At 39.6% G+C, this 22,234-nt stretch overlaps 1 protein-coding gene across 1 annotated transcript; it reads right to left on the reverse strand.

Moving 5' to 3' along the window:
• Positions 1 to 17,670: 17,670 nt before the first annotated feature.
• Positions 17,671 to 19,541, reverse strand: LOC144466478 (uncharacterized). Its single transcript, XM_078173542.1, has 2 exons — positions 19,482 to 19,541; positions 17,671 to 19,220 (listed from the first exon to the last, which is right to left on the reverse strand). Exon 2 carries the CDS (start codon positions 19,209 to 19,211, stop codon positions 18,330 to 18,332), a length of 882 nt encoding a protein of 293 aa, XP_078029668.1. The 5' UTR covers positions 19,212 to 19,220; positions 19,482 to 19,541; the 3' UTR covers positions 17,671 to 18,329.
• Between the last annotated feature and the right edge of the window lie 2,693 nt (positions 19,542 to 22,234).

Below are 22,234 nucleotides of genomic sequence, written 5' to 3' on the forward strand. Positions count from 1 at the left end.
TGTGGAGGTGTTTGTTTGTGTGTGTGTGTGTGTGTGTGTGTGTGTGTACATGTGCGTGTGTTCAAATCAAATTCTGCTATTTTTTTCTTGATCCACATGTCTTCCTCAAAGTCCTGCCAAGCACACTGTTATCTATTTTTTTCAGAGCAGAGGTGTGACTTCCACAGAACTGACCAAAACTTCAGGGAAACACACGTGTGTTTACAGTCACTGTATTCGAAACCTCAATCACAAGTTACAGATCGCCTGTAAATCATTTTAATATGCTACTCTGTCATAATTAAACAATTGGAGGCTGCCAACAAACTGATATATGAGTCTGATAAAATTTTAATAATCAACATCAGATCTGACAGGATGTTAGTGTTTCTGTGACTTCCTGTACAGACTGAAGGCTGCTGCAAACTGTCAGGAAACCGTCTGACTTCACTGTAGCCATTTGTCACCGCCTCCTGCTGCAGCCGCCCGATCTCGTCCACCTTGCAGGCGAGGCACAGCTCATCTCCAGCGAGGTCAACAACAGACATACAGGAGTACTCTATCTCCCCTATCTCATCAGCACAGTGGCAAACTATCAGGCAGACGAGTCACTGCTACCGCAGAGTTACCGCAGAGTGTAAAAATTGAACGTAGGAAGTTTTTACAAGTTCCAGAGAAAAGGGAATGGGTTTGTTTTAAGATGTTAGTAGTGACTGGTAAATCATTGGCTTAAGGTTACACATGTGTTATGTTTGGTCTCCAAGAGTGTTGCTCATGGTTTGATGCATGCCATGTCCCTGTGTGACAGATACAGACACAGAATGAATGTGGCTTGTCTCACCTCTGGCTCACACCAGTGTGTGTAACAACCATAACTAACAGTTGAACAGAGGCTAAAAGATCAGTTAATACAAAAGTGGCAAAGTGAGTTCAGAGGTATGACATCATGTGATATCAATGTCGAAATTAAACAATAAACAAGTACCAACAGGCTGTTTGTAATTTTAGAGTAAACAACAACAGAGTTCCTGAAGTCACTGGAAGATATAAAGGGCTGGACAGACACCAGAGCATCTGCAGCCTCTGTGAAGATAATGGTGTGAGAGATGAGTATTGTATTTTGTTTAAATGTCAGAATGTGAGCTTAATGACTGTCCTTCCTTTGTTCTCTGCCATTGTTTTGTTATTGTATGTAATGTTTGCACTCCATACCATGTGATATGGTCTGAGTAAAAAAACAACAACAACAATGTAATGAAAATGAAAGGAAATATATCAGTTTGTATCGCTTTGCTTTTCTGCAAAAGTGGATCTGAAGATCCAAACACTGGATGACATACAGTGCATCTATTGTAAAACCAAACTAGTTTAAAACGACAGCACAACATCAATACTTCAGCATTTCAACAGAAAGCATCCAGTCCATGATGGAGCTGACCCAACACAAGGACACATTAATGTTTGCATTAAAGGGATAGTTCAACATTTTGGCAAATTCGCCTATTGCCGTAATCCCTATAGTCACATGAGTAGCTACATTACCTTTAATTGTCAGTGCGTGCTGCTCTGAGATCGGTGTGGCAGAGCTGCCCGCTGAAATGGAGGTGAACAGTACAGGTCACTCTCTCCCTCAAAACTAATCAAATACACCATCAAATGACCCCAAAACGCTCTTGTGGACAACTTGTAACTTACACATTCACCACGCTATGAAATAATAATGTAATATTACGAGACAGAGTTGTTTTGAAGCCATACGCACAGCCGGAACTACATTCCAGACACAGTACTTGCTGGGCGGAGTGATTTCAAACAGCGTATGTTTAGTGCAGTTACTCCCGTCATCAAAACAACAAGTTTGTTGAGAAGAAGCCAGAATATACAGAGGAAGAGTTACAGGTTTTGGAAGAAGAGAGAGCAAGAAGAGACGCTGAGGCTGCCGAACAACCAGGGGCTGAGGGGAGACCCAGAGCCGGTGGTGTAAATGTGGGGCTTACTGGCCACTTTATTAGGTACACCTGTGTAATATAAATATAGAGTACGCCTCAAAATAATCACCGGAACACGGGGAGAACATGCTAACTCCACACTCATAAATCACCACAACTCCTGAAGGAACAACAACATAAAATGTTCCCTAGCAGTCTATTTATTCCCAACAATGAGAAGTAATGCCAGTCACTTCACTATATGCTCTGGGCAAGCACTTATCCATAACATAACCACAACATTTGCATTTTAGCCTTATTTACCATGCTTGGGTTGTAGGCTAATGTTACTCAACATGGAGGTAACGTTACAGCAGAGAGATTGCTGAGCAAAATACATAATGATCACTTACCGCGTCTGCTCGTTTTGTGATGCCGACAGATGGTATGGCAGTGTCTCTCAAGAAAAGCGTTTGAACCATTCCTGAGCTTCTGCGTTCCATCCTTTCACTGTAGTCCTCTGGTAAAAAATGGCAGGAGCACACAAACATTTTCCGGACCATTTCCACAGGCGTGTTGGGATTGATGTCCAGCACAAATAGCCATTTTTTCATCCTGTCCGTATTACTGGTTGGAACTACGTAAAACTTCACTTTGCTCCACGTCTTCGGCTTGTTATTGCAACCTTTTACAATGCATGTGTAAACCATGATTTACAAAAACACTTGTGAACTTTCCTCAAACCTTCTGGGGGGTATTCCATCAAGCAGGCTAAAGGCAAATCCAGGCTTAAATGGCCAAGTCTGGCTAATATGAGCCAGAGTTCTGTTCCATCAAAGTGGCTAAGATTAGCCTCACATCGGTAACCATGGAAACCGTGGTTCTGGCTAAGCCTGATACATCGAGCTAAACTCCGGTTTCCGTTCCATCAAACTGAGCCACAACTCTGTTCCATCAAGGTGGTTAACCTTAATCCCAGCCTAGTAACCATGGTAACTTATGCTGCCGGGCAGTCCTGGTCTGTAGCAGGATTAAGGCGAGGATTAGCTCCATCTATGATCAAAAAGTGTTCAATAGATAAGAACAGACACCTAAAAGACAGTTCTGCCAGTGCTTTTACACACTCACAACTGGCATGTAATGATAAAATAATATGTAGATCATAAAATGTATAACATAATTAAAAACATTAACTATTAAAAACAAATTAAAATGTAATAAAAATAAGATAATTAAAAAAAACACTTACAACAGTAAAGCCATAATCAATTTAATAAAAACAAAACTATAATAAAATGAAACTGAGGCATTAAAAAAAAAGATTGTACATGAATATGTGATTGCCCTCCCATCCCCACCCCACTCTGTTTCCAATTGGCTGGCAAATTCACAGCCAATTAAGGTCAACTGACAATGACCAGAGAAGGAGAGGGACACACCCAGAGAGACACAGAGACAGAGCAAGAGAGAGTAAATTAGGAAATAATGGCATGCCCCTTCATTGAGGATCCTGTTGATGAGGAGGCCCACATTGTGCAGTGGGCCTTCCAACCACCACCAGCCCCAAGGGTCTTCCAGGACAGGACAAACCCATTGATACAGACAGACTCCTATTTGTGGGAGAGGTACCGGTTCAGCAGGCAGAGCATAGTGTATCTATGCAGTTTGCTGGAACCACACATTATGAAGGTCACACGCTGCAGCCAGTCTCTGACCACTGTGCAGTCAGTCTGTATTGCACTGAGGTTCTTTGCTAGTGGTACATTACTGTATAGTGTTGGTGATGCTGAGAGGCTAAGTAAGGCAACTGTTCGCAGAGAGGTAAAAAATGTGTATTTTATATTCATTTTGATTATTTCTAGCATCACCATACATCATGCATAGGGCTTGATTTGTTCACATTAACATATGGTTATCTTTTATATTTATGAATTAACCATGACACAAAGCAACCACATTAAAATGGGACACACACCATTGTGGTTTGTCTGTTCCTCATCCTATAGCCATGCCATACATTTAAGGGGATTTTCCTTATTTTGATATAATAAGGGATAGAGCTTACAATTGACTCCCAAATGATGAGAAATAGATAACTGATTCACTATCACCTGCATTCACTTAATAGTTTTCCTCATCTCCACTGAATTGATGGGTTTGCTAAATGGAATTTTCTACAATCAATAGATAAATGCCATGTGATTATTTCCTATAAACTGATCATTTCGGAAATGTCATAATCTACAATCAATTATGTGATAAATGCGATGACTGACATAAAATAGTTTGATTAAATGCATCACCTGAACTTTACATAGGAATCAGTAGATAAATGTGATACATAGTCTATCACTAATATTAATTTACACATTTGGTGAATTTCATTAGGCATACTTGAATTGTTAGATTTAATAGGTGTTCTTATCTACATATATTTTGTCCCTTTGATGAGGAATTTATATAACATGATATTATGCTGAAATGCTGAATTTTCTTTGTCACTTACGCATTTAGCCTGTCAGCGATATTCCGTCACACCACCTCCCTTGCTTTATTAATTGCTGCAGTATTGCCGTTTTCTTAATTATGTCCTTATAGTCCTCATACACTTCCATAAGGAGCGTTTGCTCCGCTGTAGAAAAAGCCTCAGCTCGCTCCTGTCCTTTGCTTTTTGACATTTTGCAACATTTTCGGCACTCAACTAGTGTGGGCTTTTTATTTTCCCTGGGCGTGTGCATGAGTTGAGGCTTAACAGGTGAGGCTTCAATTAGCGTCAATTGGAGCCAGCTGATTTCACTTGATGGAACGGGTTGGAGCTAGATTGGGAGGTGGCGTTTAGTCAAACTTCAAGATTACACCTTAGTCTGGATATTCTTAGCTACGTTGATGGAACACCCCCCTGGGGCCTATTGCACAAAACTAGGATAAAGGATTAAGCCGGGAAATCTTGGTTAGCCTGGCTCAACTTATCCGTGATCCGGTAGCACAAAAGCGGGATAGTGGAAAGCGGGATATGTTATGACATCAGTTACCATGGAGATTTATTCCGTGGAGCTAGCCTGCTCCAGACCAGGCTAAATTCCAGGATCTATTTAATCTCATCCCTTATCTCAGTCAGCAGTCACCACAAACGGAAACCAATAGTTATTCCACTGCCCACTGCACATTGTTATCACATTCAACCAGACCCAATGTCATTATTTAAACATTTGTGATCATTAATTGAAATCATTTTAGATAAATGATGATTTTAGATGATTTTGCAATCATTAGATAATTTACAGTTTCCCATAGACTATATATAAAATACACATTCCATATAAATATAAATACACATCAAAGAGTAACATGATGTTTCTGTATTGAATAAGTATAAATCAAAGCAAATAAACCATCAGCTCCTTTCAAAACTGAAGTCACACAGTGACTCTACAAGATAGAAAGCATGGAATCAAAGCATATTATACAACACAAGAATAAATACACATTCAAAGGTCTGTATATGATACACCCCGCATGTCTGCACACTGAAATAAATGCAGGACAAATCCATACACAACAAATGAACAGACAAATGAATGGATGCAGTAGCCTCCCTGCAAGCTTGAATACACACAGTATACAGCACAAACAACATAAGAGGCCAAATCAATTTAAACTGAATAATAAAAAAAAAACACAAATTCCTCTGCCAATGCAGGCCATATTTAACTGAAATTCACAGCATGCGTCTCTGCCACTGCAGGACATATTTAACTTAAATTTAAAGCATGCATGTTAACTAAAATAATTTAACACATATTGGTCCCTGACCAGCCGACCACTGTCGTCATCAGGGAAGAGGGCAGGATTGTCCCAGTCCATGTGTGATGGCACTCTGGGGGCCCTCTCCTTCCTCAGGCAGGCCACATTGTGGAGGACAGCACAGGCCACAGTGATGTCACATGCCCTCAAAGGGCTGACCCTTAAGTGGTTAAGACAGTGAAAGCGTGCCTTCAGGAGGCCAAAGGTCATTTCGATCCTGGCCCTTGTCCTGGCATGGGCATGATTATAGGCCTGCTGTGCTTCCTGAGGGACTGTGTATGGTGTGAGGAGAAAAGGCTGGCAGGCATACCCCCTGTCCCCCAGCAACACACCAGAGAATTCACCTGTCAATACAAAATCTCATCATCACAACCTCATAAATAGAGTGACATTCTTGACACAGCCATGATGTGTGTTGGTGTTGGTGGCTCCAACAGTGTGACGGTGCTGCCAGAAACTGCAAGGCAAACCAAAGTCAGATAGTCCAAATGGATTCGATATGAATGTGGTTATGTCCCATGTAGAGATGGAAGAATGTTCCTTGTATGAAGCGGGTGGCATCTTGGGAGGGACATATGTTTGTGTCTGTCCCCCCAGGGATCCCCTCCAACACAGGCCTGCCTTTGTTTTGTGCCAAGGCTATGTCCTCTGCTGGGGTGAGGTCAGCTGATGGTGACCCACCACCCGTGCCTTGCTTGTGTTTTTTTTTTTTTTTGACTGCTAAAACAGTACAGACAATGTGTGAGCAGGCACCTTCTGGGTACAATGTATGCTTGTGCATTGTTAAGTATTAGTCAGGGCACTTACCATTCTGCAGGATGTTCTTGTATTTAATCTTGACTTGCTGCCATGTCTGTTTTGGCCCAGTCATGTTTAATCTATACACACACACACACACAAATATATATATATATATATATATATATATATATATATATTCTTATGATCAATCAGCATGCACACACACGCACACACACAAACACACACACTTGCATACATATAATGAAACAGCAGGGGAGCATGGAGAATGAGGAGCAAACATAAGATAAGATAAGATAAGATAAGATAAGAGGAACTTTATTTTTCCCAAAGAGAAATTCTATTAAGTCAGCGAGCTCATCTATTTATCGAAGAGTTATACAGTCTGATGGAGTTACATTAACACAATTTCACTTACAATTTTAACTGATTCATAATCAGAGTACAACTACGTTTTCGGAGATGTTAATTAGCTATTTGGATTGTAATTGATGGTTTCAGCGGAGCAGTGAGTGTGTATTTGTGCACTACTTACACATTCAGGTGGTCTGCAATACTTTGCCACGCTTTCTGTCACTGTTTTACAACTGCAGCGGTGTTACCTTTCTTTTTGATTTGATCCTTTACCTCTTCGTAAGCCTCCATGAGGATTTCTGCCTCCGACGGGGAAAAGTACGCCGCTCTTGTTGCCATGGTGAATCAGTGAATCTGTGATCAATGGCGGGGTCTATTTGAGGAAGCTGCGTGCGTGCACTGATCCAGGATTGGTTTCACCTAGCTTGATGAATCCCTGTCTGCTCATCCTGGCTTGGTCTTTATGCAACCAATTAAGCCTGGACGCTCTTGTTTTGGATTCGTTGAACCCAGCGCAGTCATTTATCCTGGATGTCTGAATCCTACTTTTGTGCAACGGGCCCCAGGTGCGTCCAGCTGACAATACCGCAAATGGCTACAAGCAATAACAACGGCACTGTCTCAGGTACGTACTGTGTCACTCCACCCAGTGGTTTACTCAAGAAAGTAGTTCTGAGTATTTGCTTCATGTGTCGTAATGTTACTTAATTATACATTATTATTTCATAGCGTGGGGAATGCGTAAGCCATGTGTTGTCCACTAGAGCGTTTTGGAGTCATTTGATGGTGTATTTGATTAGTTTTGAGGGAGAGAGGGGGCTGTACCGTTCACCTCCATTTCAGTGGGCAGCTCTGCCACACCGATCTCAGAACAGCACGCACTTACAATTAAAGGTAATATACCTACTCATATGACTATAGGGATTACGGCAATAGGCGAATTTGCCAAAATGTCGAACTATCCCTTTAAGGGAGTAACAGTGTGTTGACTTTTTTCATGTTGTTTATAAGGGGCCGGGCAGGCAGTCCTGCCAGGACCCTGTTGTTTTGCTGCTCGTTCTTTCTTCTTCTTCTTCTTCTGAGGAAATCCTACTTCCCATGCGCGAAAAATCACCAAACTTTGCACAAAGGTCCAGTCCTATGCCAGATTGCCTCAGCTGCAAGCACAAGTCAGTAGTCCTGATGGTGGCTCTACAGCAAGCGTCTAAAGTTCAAAACTTTGAAAATTCACAACAAATCGACCGTATGTGCTACAGCTTCGCAACTTTCACCAACATGTAGCCCCAATACTGAAGAAACTTTTGTACATTTAAACCTATTGCAAATTATGAAGTCCATCACTCTGTTTTTTTCAAAAACTGTAAAACTTCTTAAACCTATCTCCTCCCACAATTTTTGCTCAATTGACACCAAACTTGTCCTCCACAAATTGTCCTCACAGATTTTTGATTTATCAAAAATTGAGCCTACAGTACATCAAGATGTTTGACTGCAAACAGTACTGTAAACATATACTTGCAAATTCTTGCTAAATAATTTTTCAGTGTTCATGAAAAAAACGTTGGAGTCACGATGGATGATGTTTGGCATATATCAGAATTTTATATCAAAAACTGAAGTTTTGACAGCATTTTGAATTTTGCTCTCATGTGAACAACTGGAGTCATTTTTAAACATCAGTTTTTCCACTTATGGAGTAAGTCAATCATTGTTAAAAAAACAAAAACAAAACACAAATTAATAACATCTCCATGCTGTCTAGATGCAAGATGTGTATTTTCAGATTTTTGTCTTGATAACTGAATTTATGACATTACTGTAACTAAGGTTACTTTCCGGGACACCCCAGGGATTTAATTGTATTTAACGTTAGTTTATTTTCGACCTCGTCTCCACATATGATTGGATACTTTATTGATCAGTGACAGACTTTTGAATGGGGGTCATCCCTATGTTTCCTGGGTTCTATGTTTCCGGGTTCTATGTTCCCCGCTTACCACCCAAAAAGGTTCTGTGTTTCCCGGGTTCTATGTTCCCCGCTTATCCAAAAAAGGGTTGCAGGGTTAAGTGGGGAACATAGAACCCGGGAAATATAGATACGCTCCCAAGAAATGTAACGGGCAGAGGGCAAAAAGAAGTTAAGCTGTGAAGAGATGACAACTCAATTGCAGGTAAATAACGGTGAGAGCACAGGAAGATGACGGTAATCAGATAATATTATTTAAATATGTAGGAAAACTAACTATCAACTGTCTCTGACATAACCTCGCCGACCTTGCAAACTCTCCTCTTTTTGCCCTGCAGATGTGGGTTACTACTGTCCATTCTGTCGCTCTACCGTGACAGCTTCCCCAGGCTTTTGTTGAGTGTGCAGCAAAAGCATTAAATTTCTAAAAGATGTGGCAAACAACCCACCAGAGGAGATGCCCACCACCAGTGCACATCCTAATGCACAGCCAAGCACTTGTGCAGGTACATAGATCTGTAGTTGTAGTGCAGAAAAAATAGGCAGTTAGAAGACTTGGTTTAAGAGTTCAAATTGTGTTCTTGTACTCAAATAGATCTTGGTACTATCTTGCTTGCCTAATTCAGTTACAAGCATGTTAAATGTGTTTCAGAATGACTTGCAAAGGTCAATAATGAGACCTTTAGTGAGCTTAAAGGTGATCTGCTCATTTTCCGCTTTTATCCTCAGACTCCACGAGAGCTTTGCATGAATCTTAGTCTTAAAATTTTTTTTTTGTCTTGTACTGTACCTTTATGCAGCCCCTCAGTTCAGCCTTTTTCTGAAACTGTTTAAGCCACAAAAGCTATTTAGATCCCGATGAGCCCACTCTGTTCTGCTCCTTTGCTTCTGGAGCAACGGAAACAAACTATAGAAACCACGTGCTTGTGAGCATATGAAATATGGAATATGTCGACTCGCCAGATGACATCAGCTGGCATTCAGAGCAGTCTGAGGCTTGTGCCTTCTACTCACGGGGATTACTTCTATGTATTTTACCCCATTATTTGAAACTTTGGCCATGTGTAATATGAGCAGCTGATATTTTAACATTATATACAGTACATACATGTATATTATATATATGTGATGAGGAAAAATGCATGCAATGCAATGCTTAAGTCCCCTTTAAAAGAGTTAATAAAGGAGTACTGAATAAATAAAAGAGCAATTAATATTTCATTCCTGTCTTTTCTTATTTTCATTGTAGCAGCAAGGTCTGGTGGAGTCCTTTCTTAAATTTAGGGAAATAAAAGAAAGGGAGAGAAAGACATTCTTTTCAAAGACACGTCTTAAGTCTAAGAAGGAACAGAAAACAGTGAAGGTATGCTCACACACCAGTGACTCATATAAAGTGAAATGACTGGTGAATTCTTTAGATGGAAATACTTCCGAATCAGATCCTCTTCTGTGGGGCTGTCCGATGCTGACCCTGACAAACAAAGGGAGAAAAAGATAAAGAGACAACATTTTTCAGCAAGAACAGGCTGCAGCACATTATCCAGTCTGCAGAGAGGACCTTCAGCTGCAATCTACTGTCTCCTGTGTACACATTGGGCCTCATTCTGCAAACAAATTTAGAACTTCCACAGACCATGCGTATGCACAAATTATGACAGCCTGGCTGTCTTACAAAATATTGAAACTTGCCTTTTTTTTTAAAGATATTTTTTGGGCGTTTTAGCCTTTAATTGATAGGACAGCTTAAGTGTGAAGGGGGGAGAGAGAGAGAGTGAAGAGAGGGAAGGACATGCAGCAGAGGGCCATAGGCTGGAGTCGAACCCGGACCGCTGCAGCAACAGCCTTGTACATGGGGTGCCTGCTCTACCACTAAGCCACCGACGCCCCGAAACTTGCCTTTTAACTAAATATAAAGCATATCAAAACCACATTCATTAAAAAAAAACTTTGATAGAAGTCTTGGAAGTGTTTTTATGGTGGATTTATTTGATTTGAATTTCCTTGTTTTTATGATTTTAATATAAATGTCATGATAATCTGTTTCCTATGTTAGGCTCTTTTGTTTCATTTTTATGAATGTATTGGGGTAGATTATTTATCATTATCATTGCTATTATTTATTATTATCATCATAATCCTGCTGGATCAGTTTCACCTTCATTTTTTTATCCCACTCGTGCATATTTCCTATAATTGCAGTGAGCCTCTGATCTTGGATTATTGCAGCACATGGAGTTTTTATTATGAGTAGCAAAAGTGTCTTTTCTGTCCTCCGCCTCGGACTCGGGCAGTGCAGCGTTGTGTCCGCGGTACAGACTGAATGGGAGGAGGCGGCGCTCAGCGCTGACAGACAGCAGGCAAATCAGAGAAAACATTATTTCATGATTTTTTTCACAGCGGTTCAGCTCTAGACACTAGTAGATAATATTCAATTTTATAACCCAAAAACTAATATCAAATTATTTATAATATGAGCTGTTAAAAGTCTATAATGAATAAGTCTACAATATAGGCCTAATCATGACCTCTATATTATACATTAAAGTCTGTATAAAGCAACAAAAAATGTCTGTTATAAGTTTGTCACATCACAGAAATATGTGTCATTAATCACTGAGACAAATTTGAAAGATTAAAAAAATCGCTAAGTATATAAAATTAGCTCTCAAAATCATGGAAAAATAAGCACTTCTCTCTGCTGTGAAATGCTGGGGGCGTGTCTGGAAGGGTATGTCTGCAGCCTCTTGTCTCATGACTCCAGGCTGCAGCCATTCAGTCCACGGCCACTCGCGGGAGGGAAGCCACCTCCGTGTACTGTACAAGGACGTAACCCCGCACCTGCAGCCGGCGGAACGGGAGGATGTAATCTAGGGAGGGAGAGTGTCGATTCGGCTCCACAAACGTCACATCCGGTTAGAGCCGAGGGGGAAAACAAACCGGTCTCTGCCATTAGCCACAACGCCGAAGAGTTGCTGTGTGCCCTTTTGCACCGCAAATAAACAAAAAAATCACCAATTAAAGTTTTACATTTTACCATATAATAAAACGGAACCACAAAGGAGGACAAAATGGCTTCAAGCTATCAGAAGAGAGCTTTTAGCTTTGCACAGAAACAGGCAGTAGAAATGTCCTTCAGAGGGCTATATTTTATTTTATTTATTTTATGCTTGGAGATTGGAGATACATTTCAGAGCCAGCACTTTTTTTTTTTTTTTACATATACCGTACTCGGTAAAGAACTTTAATCAGTACTTCTACTTTTACCAGACTTTTGTACACAAGTATCTGTACTTCTACTTAGGTAACGTTACTGAATGTGTACTTTTGTACGCATTGAACCGCCCAAGAAGTCTGTGCTCCAGTTTTTTCGGTAAGTGAAATTTGGAAATTCTAGTATTATTTTATTTTATATATTAGCACTAATTAGCGTGTATCGGTGTCTGCGGTCACCACCTAGCTTGTCAGCTTATTATTATATTATTAAGCCTTTATTTAGGACATGTAAAATCACATTGAGACCGGAGGTCTCATTTTCAAGTGCGACCGGTATCACAACAGCAACATCCACATCAAGTTACAGAGCAACATACAATACAATACAAAACAAGTTTAGCTTGTTAACTAGCTAACTAGCCAGCTAACGGTTAGCCTTCAAGCAAGACACCAATCCGGGATGCATCAAAGTCAGAGCCTGACAGAGAAGTGTTAGGATTTAGGCATTTGGGGAGAGAATATTTTGAACAAAAGGCTGAGACTGTGTGAGCTTTGAAAATAAAGGTCCACCACGTTAATTAGCTAACGTTATGCAATGTTAACGTTAAATGTGTTATATGAGCAATGTAACGTTAACGTAACATTAAGGCTATATTTGTGTATCTAAATTAAAAAATGGCGAACTGTGTGAAATTACAATAAGGTGTGTAACGTAATTAAAAAAACTAATGTGACATTTGACTGTCACATGAAAAATATTAAGATTAGTGTATGATATAGGCCTGTAGGCGTGTAGTTACACAACAATAGATAATGTACAGACAGAATATGAGGACTGTGATGGCCACCACCTATTTGTTTTGCTAAAATAAATTGATTATGATCTGTTGAACACTGAAGTAATTTAAGTTGTATTGTTTGCATGTAAAGGAGTCTGTGAAGTAGGTAACCTAATACATATATTACTTTTAATATCTATTTGTCTGTGTAAGGTTTTCCTCTAGGTGACCCAGACAGACTGGACCAGTGAAGAGTCAACACGAGAAGACAGAACTGGACTCCAAACAAGACTTCCCATCTGTGCAGTGAACACTTTGAGAGTCATCACTTCAGCACTGACTCCAGGATAAAGACCTTTTTTCATACAGTACCTCACAAAGAGTCAAGAAACTTATTAGTTTAAAATGATTAATTATTGACCATAATACATTTAAATGCATTACATAAATTACTAATTGTCATACATTACTAAGTACTCGATTAGTGCACAGCACTATTACTGATAAGGTGAAATTACTGACACACCAGTACAGTTTAGTGTTCCCCTGATGCAAAAGGTCAAATGAAGATTTTATTAATCAAGGAACATAACATGTATTTACCAACTTTAATATTTTAGTGCATTTTACGCAAAGACCCTTTATCATAGTAAGAATTACTACTTTTTCCCCCCACATACAGTCTGTGAAGATCCAATGGAAAAAAAATATTCTCATAATGAGACAGCTGAACATAGCATGATTCCACAGTGGCAGTGAGCTTTGATAACAGTTCAGTTTCCTTTTGATAGCAACAATTATTTTAATGCTGATGAACTGCATACTGTACATTCATACTCCAGTTGTCTTGGTAGTACACTGTTAAATTTAAAATCACATTCAAATATAAAGTCAAATATCTACAGAACTTAAACACAAAACTATTTTATGAATGACAGCCATGTACTCAGCAATAAGATCATTTTGGTGGTGAGTGGGCTTTTAACCAAGACAGGATGAAGTTGTTGTTTATTAAATAGCGATGATGTGAAGGTGATGAAGGAGACTCCGCTGACACCGTCTTGCTTGTATATAGAAAGGTTTATTACAAGAAGTCCAGCATCAAATCAAGCACCTAGGATTGCCTGAGAGAGGGTTCGAAGCCAATATGAACTGCTCTGAATAACAGCTCCAACTACCCTGCCTATATAGGTTGGTTGTTTTTGTGAACTTTGAGACAAAATGAGACAGGTGACAGAGAGACAGTGTAGATGGAATCCAACCGTTCAACCTAGCTTATCAATCCTTGACGTGGGCCATAATAAAGTCTTGACCTGGGCCCCTAACTGATCATATCAGACCCAGGAAATCATTTACCATGTAGAACTTCAGATACTACATAGTCAGTGTTTTCTACCTGTGTTTTTAACCTGTCATCTTTCTCTCATGTAGGACACTTGAGGAAAGTTACAACGCCTCGACCAATGTGATGTTTACTCCACAGTAAAGAGGTTGTTTCACAAGAAATTAAGATTTTGCAAATTATGACACTGGGTCCTAATCCATAGGTTTTATAATTACTGTTACAAATCTTTTCATTTATTTCATGTGTACTTTTTGTAACCTTTTAATATGGGCATAAGTGAGTTTGTGTTTGTCTTTTTGTAACCTTTTAATATGGATGTTTTCATGACTTTATTTTGTTAAACTGTTTGTGTAATGGTTATAATTTTTGTTATATAAAATGGATCAGACAAGATTTACTTTAGAGTAAAAGCAAATTCTTTGAAAGCTGTCATTCATCAGTTTCCTGTGATGATTGGAAATATAGTGGTGATTTAAACCATTCACAAAATATAATAGTTATTAATGGCATTTTAATGTTTTCATTTATGTCTTAACATTTACCCAAGTTTGCATTTATCTTAGCAGAATGTAAAAAAAAAGAATTGAAAAGCTGATGTTATGTGCTCATTTTGTTTGAACATTTCTTTAAGACAAATGAAGAAAATTCACTGAGAAACGATTCTCCTTTTGTGAAAAACAAGTAAATATCTGCACACTGAATAGTTTAAAGCCCCGTAGGAGGTATTATTTATTTGTGACGTTGTGACAAATGAGAAGGTTCTGTGTGTATTACTCGGTATTGAGGCTTATATAGTGAGGCTAAAAAAACGTAACACACTATTGGCTGAATATGTTTCTGTTTGCCTCACTATAAAAACGTCACAATACCTTTGCCTGAGGAAGACCCTCTCAGAGTTGGCAACGTAGCGAACAAATGATACCTCCTTGGGGGCTTCAAAACTATTGTGTCCAGCTAATTCTTTGTTTTTCACTTGAGCCCTTTTATCCAGTCTCATTCTTCTGTGTTAAAATTAGAGTTCTAACAGAGCAGCAAACAAAGGTTACTCTCCAAAATCTTCTCAGGCTCTGCTGCTGGGTGTAAGGTGCTTAGTTATCTTCAAGTACAAAGTTAAATCTGGCCCACACAGAAATGGACTGCTTAATTATTTGTTAATGACAATGTTAAACATTAATGCTTTATGATTTATCTGTAGTGTATGATTTGTTTGTCCTTTCAACTGTCAGATTTGATTGTGGAATACAAAAACTCAACATTGGCCATGACAGCCTGGGCTATGTTCAGGCCTAACAAAATGTGTCCTAAAGGCCAAATTCAAAAGCAGTGACACTGCCAACAGTAAGCAGTTCACTGCGTTTGGAGGTGGTCTTTAAGACAGTTAACTAATTTACTTAAAAACATATAATTTCCCCTAGGTGTGAAATAAACTCCATCTTTCAAAAATAGCCCAGGACTGTCATGTCTGATGTGAAGGTGCTCAGTTATGGCACCATTTATACTATGAACAAATGTAGCCATAACACATAACACATTTCCTGGCCTTATCAATCTTTGCTGGATTGCCACCTGCACCTTTGGGCCAATGAAGAAAATATTATCTTAATGCCAGGATGCTGGAGGTGAAGCTGGTGCAGGTCCTCCGCTCTCCACACATGAACACATAGGTGATGTAGAGCCTTGTATGAGTGGGTTGATTGCTCGGGTTCCAGTAGAGGAAACGTGCTCTGCTTCCTCACTCAAAACACATGAGTGATCGACAGAGCTGCGTGTGTTTATCCTCATTCCTCTCTCACTACTATTCCCCCTGTTTAAGGCAATTACCGTACATAAAGCACTGTAAACTTAACAAAACATGTTATAGTTTTTCATGTGTTATTGTGATGTTATATGAATGAAGTGATATGTTTTGTGTGGTTTATTGTTGAATGAGTTTGTTGTGAATTCAGTCGATGCATAAGTCGGCTCCTGGATACTGCATGGCAGCGCGGCAATATTGAAAAGTTTACCTTCTCGTCTCACCATTTAAGCTAGTTAGGCTACTGTTACATTTATGCTTGTGCAGTGAGATAAAATATTTATTCTGTCCCTGAGAAGTTCATATTGGTAGTAGAAATAAGTTAGTGGGTTAAAAACACATTTCATTTCATTTGTCATGCAATTTAAGCGAAGTTAAAAAAAAATACATATTTGCAAGGGTATCTGTGGGACTGATACTGTGTGTGTTGAATATGTTCCTGATTGAACATAAGTGAGTTTGTGTTTGTCCTCATTCCTCTCTCACTACTTTTCCCCCTGTTTAAGGGCACAACAAATACACATTTATGAAACAACCTTTAACATAACCTTCTTTCATATAAAAAACATCTTTAAAAAATAAGCAAAACGCCTTTTTCCTGTGTATATGATACATCATAATTCCCTTTCTAATGTCTATTTTATAGTGCTGTGAAAACATCAACACATGAGGACCTTATAATTTACCTTAGCCCAATACCCATTTTTACTGAATAGAGCTTAAATGCTTCACAGTGTAAATTAATGCAACCTTCATGAGCTGTTTGCTAAGGTAATGATAACCAGCTCTCCTCCTGCTGCAGGAACCCAGACAAAAAAGCCCTCCCTATTATTCAGTAGGATTTGCTATGTAGTTATGCTGTTGTGGCCTTATGTCATATTTCAAAATAATAGTAGTAATAGTATTAGGAAAAAGATAGCAAAAGATAAACATTTTGATTTTCTTTTCTTTCCCCATTTGTGGCGCCTCCTATAGTTGACAGCGCCCTCAGCATTAGCCTATACTGCCTATGCTACACGGCATTATGCCTAAAAAAGCCAGATGGCTCAACGTACCCACCAGCTCGGATCGACTTACCCTTAACCTTGGGCAAGCTGAGCCACAGAAACACATTTTTTCTGGAGCCACTTTTTTCTTTCAGGCCCTTTGTCACAGATGCATTCTTATGATTTCAATTCAATTTCAATGTTTTCATTGTTCATTCATCTTTTGTCTTATTTTTCCTTCCTTAGAGGGCAACATAAGTAAAAATTGTCTGACCTTACCCCACTCTCCCCCACAAGCCACACCCACTCCCAAATGTACCTAACCCCCCACCAAGCACAATCCAACAATACACAAACATGATGTTATCATTATTATGTTTGTCATTAGTGTTCATTGTTGCCACCCAATTTATCACTAGTTATCACTATTGTGTTTTTCTATGTATTTATGTATTTGCATACACTGTCATGCGCAGATATCACTAATATCTGTCTGTGTGCCTATGTTACTGTACTGCAGTTATCTAGGATCCAATCTCAACTAACCTGAGCCCTCCTGAGCTCTCTCAAAGAGCACTCTACTTCATCAGGAATTATTAAGTTAATTGTAAGTGAGCAAGTAATAAATGTGAATGTTTCTTACTTTTATTTTTCAAGCAAGTCCAAAATATCACTTCTGCAGTTTGGCCCTGATGTGTCAGCATGATTGCAGTGATGGGAATACAAAGACAAAAAAATGCATGAAAATACTAGTAAGTAAGGTTTTTAATGGAGAGTCAGAAGCAAACATACTTCTCAGTTGTATGTATTGAAAAGCAAAAGATTTACAAAATAAAGTGATACAGAGCTTTAATATTTCATCATTAATTGACATCATTGTTAGAAAAACAGCCATTTGACAGAGTCTAATTTCACTGACAACACCTTTAACATTTGAATACATATACTATTGATACTTCCTGATGTTACTTCTAGTAGTACTGTAACATAATTAATCACATTGTTTTAAACAAAAAAAAGTTTAAAAAAAAAAAGCCATCACCAAATCAGATTATTGAACTGTGCCCCTTCACCTGTCTGATCCACTTCAACCTCAGAATACAAAATAACCTCCCTGCTGATATCAAACAGCTAAGCCTTTAAATGTCAACTAAAACTCATATTTTTGTCTTAACTCTACATTAGTTGCCTATTCTTTGATTACATCAGCAAATTCACCATTAGAACCCATATACCATAAATACTTCCTGATATTGACGGCAGTATTAGCCTGCTCTAATATAATTAATCAAATTGTTAGATATGAAAAAATGAAGAAAAAAAAGGTTAAAGAGGCCACCACCAAAATGATTTAATATTGGGCTTTGCTTTCCTTGATTGAGTGTTGAGAATTCTCAGCTCTGCCACCATGATGAAGGCTTTCAGCGATAGACACACAGGTACTCACACCTGCCACAATTGCCCGAGTTGAGATTTACAGTCATAACAATGACACCAGCCTTCTTATACAGTTCAATAGCTTCCATGTTGAGAAGGAGGGTGACATCCTTAATGGGACTGCATTTCCCCTTCTTCCACCACAGGTACACCACGTTGCCTCCGGTACACTCGTTGAGGTTAACACTCACTGACGTGTAATTTTGCAGCTGATACATCTGATATTCGCTATCATTTGTGGAGACTTTCAGATCACTGAGTGCAAGCTTGGGGTCAGTGGTGAGACGGTACCAGATGAAGACATAGGCTCCTCCTGCACCTCTGTTGATGTCTTCATCCATACGGATGTAACCTTTCTGAAAGTTGTCAGCATCAGATTCAAAGCCAACAGTGGCAGTGACATCACAGATGTAGGTTTCCTTCTCTCTTTTCACCCAGGCGTGGATCAAGTCACCATCATTTCCGCGGTTTAGATTAAGGGCCAGTCTCTCCCAGCCATGTTTAAACTGTGGGGCTTCACTTGCTGCACTTACAGTGACTTCAATCTCTTCTATTGGATAATCATGCTCGGTGCTCCCCTGAAGGTACCAGAGGTAGATGGCATCACCATATGCTCCAGCATTGAGATCTTTAGGGATCTTTGTGAACCCTGCTGTGATCAATCCAGCAGCCATATCATCTCTGAATGTAAACTGAATCCTGGTGATTGGTGCGTCGCAGGATTCTGTTTTATACCAAATATAGATGTAGTTCCCGTATGCTCCTTTGTTCAGATCAGTAGGGATTTTCTTGAAGCCCTGTGATTGGAGCAGTTGCTCCTCAGCTTTATCAAGGGACACCTCAAGTTTTGTGATGTATTTGCTCATTGTGGGTAACTGCATGAAGAAGGTCAGTAAACACAAAATAACAAGTTAGCAGCATGACTGTGCCTTTTCAGGTGAGCTCCAATAATCCAAAACAATTTATACATCAGTTGTCAAATATGGATCACCATAACAGCATCCAAAACAACTTATATTTTAAATGTGCATGCATATTGCACTTATTTACATTATTCATACTGAATAACCAATTAAGATCTAAAATTTAAAAAATGTTCAGTCCACAGCAAGAAAATATTAATTATTAACACTTACATGTCTGCTGACGATGGATGTTGGCCAGTAAGAAGTCAACCGATCTGCTGAATTCTGTTGTGCTTACCACAAATCAGCTGCCTTTATATACAGATGCAGCCACTTCAAATTTCCGGAAGCCAGCCAACTTCAGCCAAATGCCACCCCCCCACCAAAGTGGAGGTGTGCCCAGATTCCACCGTGACACACCCATTTATTCAATTACAGGGTGTCACCATGAGATGGCGCCTCCCTCACAGAAAGACAAAAACTAACAGAGGTTTAGAGGTGATTGTACTTTACCTAGTAGTATTTCCATTCTGTGCTACATTATTAATCTACTCCACTGTCTCTGATGCGAATATTACACTTTAATTGCATTATTTTTATTTTAAAGATCTAGTTTGGCCTATTAGTTACAGTACTTTTGTACAATAATATAGCCTAAATGTGTTGCTAAGGTATATTATTACAGGTTACAATAAGCCACCAAGCAGTATTTAAGTTAATAAAATGACCACCTTTATCTGCTGCAGCATCAGTGTTATAAACACATTAGTTATTAAGGAAAACCTAAAATGTTGTTACAATTGGCCCAGGTCTCCCCTGTCTGAAGATATTGAGTTAATGTCCCGTTTACAAGGTAGTTCAGACATCGACAGTGACAATGTGTTGTTGAATGTTTGCATCAAAAGTTTGCATAGCCCACTTGGTGTGATGATCTGAGTGACTGGGAAACCTATTCAGATGGAAACACTCACCCATTCAGAGGGAATGAAAAGGTTCATGGTAATGCTAATTAAGAATAAGATAAACAGGACCACATTATGTCGCATTAGTGACTTCACTCCTTTTCAGTTAAACTCTGCAGGCTACGTGCAGCTTGACCCTTGTTGCGGCTGCATGTGAGTATGAAATGCCAATTTCAGCCTGCAGTGTTTCCCCTAGGATGGAGTGATGGAGCAGCGGAGGTGACGCACGAAAAAAAAAATTCACACGCGCGAAACCTTTCTGTAGGCTTGCAAAGCACAGCCTGCTGGGATGTTTCTATGTATCTACTGGCACCAAAAGGGCTCTTTAGGACAAAGTGCATGGAGTACATGTGTGCACAGTAATGAGCAGGTGAAATGTCTGTCTAGCTTACATATGAGGTGTCTCAAGATTTAGGAAAATACAATTTTATTGAACATAATGAAAGCAAAAAGTCACTTGACATGCTGCTGTTTTGTGCCATGACCATTTGTGCTGGAAGTTGTTATTTACGTGACAACGCCTGAACGCAACACAGGCTCCTCTCCACCTGAGAGGACTGTTTGACTGTACGTAACAGCAGTCTGTTGATGGTTATTTACACACTGTCCATAACAATACCTATGTCAGGTAACAAACTGGGCCGGGCTCGGGTCAGGTTTGGTCAGGAAAATGCGGCCCAAGCCGCGCTCTAGCGTGCTCACCTGTGTGTGTGCACCCATGTCTGTGTGGGCAATAGGCTACAGAGAGCAGAGCAGAATGTTAACACGTGTTAGTATGTATCTTTACATCTTCACTGACCAATGGATACTAGGTCAAAGAACCCCTGAGGATCATGTTCCGCCAGGACAGCTACAAGTTAGACTAATTTCAGTTGGCTGAAGGCCAAGTTAAATTTGGCAAAGTACCATGTAGGTAACAGCACACGTGATACCATTTTAAGTATATAAGCTGTGTCTCTCACTGTTTATGTATCACACTTGGCTTCCGTATGTAGCAAATGTTGATCCGAGCTCGTAATAAACGTGTATTAAGAAAGAACTCCGTGATCGGCCTCATCCTTGCATTCTCCAGATCATCACAGAAACACCTACTCTCAATTGTGTCACGAAAGGTCAAGGTGCACCTTTAAAGGTAAGCAGAATTCTTTCTTCATCTCTCATATATGGAGTTTTTCTGCTTACCTTCAAGGCCCACGTAAAAAGTACCTGAGTAGTTCTGTGGATGATTCTGAGAAATTACTTGCATTGCTTACAACTGATTTATTCTGAAAGGCTCTGTACTGCTGTGTATCAACGTTGCCACATGGGCATGCTCACCAAATAGGCAGATACGTGATGTTTTGTGTATTGTGGTGTGACTGAGGCGGTGTGTTGTCAGTTTTTTATGGGACAGAGAGTATTAAATTAAATGTGGCAATAAGAAGAACGCGCACATATAAGTCCTCTGCTGACGAGAGGGACTAATAAGGCGTCCACCATTGAGAGTGGGAGGAATGAATAGAAAAACACATGCATAGTCCTCTGCTAGCGAATGGGACTAATAAGGCGTCCACTATTGAGAGTGGGACAAATGAAAAGAAAAACGCATGCATAGTCCTCTGCTGGCGTGAGGGACACTGCTGTTCTGGGACGGACTGACCGCCTGACGGCCCCGATGCTCAGCAGCAGGTGTTAATAGTGGAAATTGTTACCTTGAACAGACGGACCGCTTGGCGGCCACTGTTTCTTTGGGTGATAGATTTATGTGTGTTAAGGACGATAGGGTGGTTGTCTTGTGGTCATTGATAGGATAACTATTATTGATTGGATAGACATTGGCAAGTGTAAGTCTCGATTGATCGAGCAGCATTGACACGCAGCAGACTTAAGCCTAGTCCATGAAATTAAAACAACACAACAATTATTAATTTATGTTTAAATTATTAATTCCTGTTTACAAAAAATTATGAACAAATTCTTCCTTAAAGAGGCAACAGATAGCATATATTCCTAAATATATCATTATGAAAATAATGTGGGTTG

The sequence above is a fragment of the Epinephelus lanceolatus genome, chromosome 13, assembly GCF_041903045.1.
Source record: "Epinephelus lanceolatus isolate andai-2023 chromosome 13, ASM4190304v1, whole genome shotgun sequence".
Classification (NCBI taxonomy): domain Eukaryota; kingdom Metazoa; phylum Chordata; class Actinopteri; order Perciformes; family Serranidae; genus Epinephelus; species Epinephelus lanceolatus.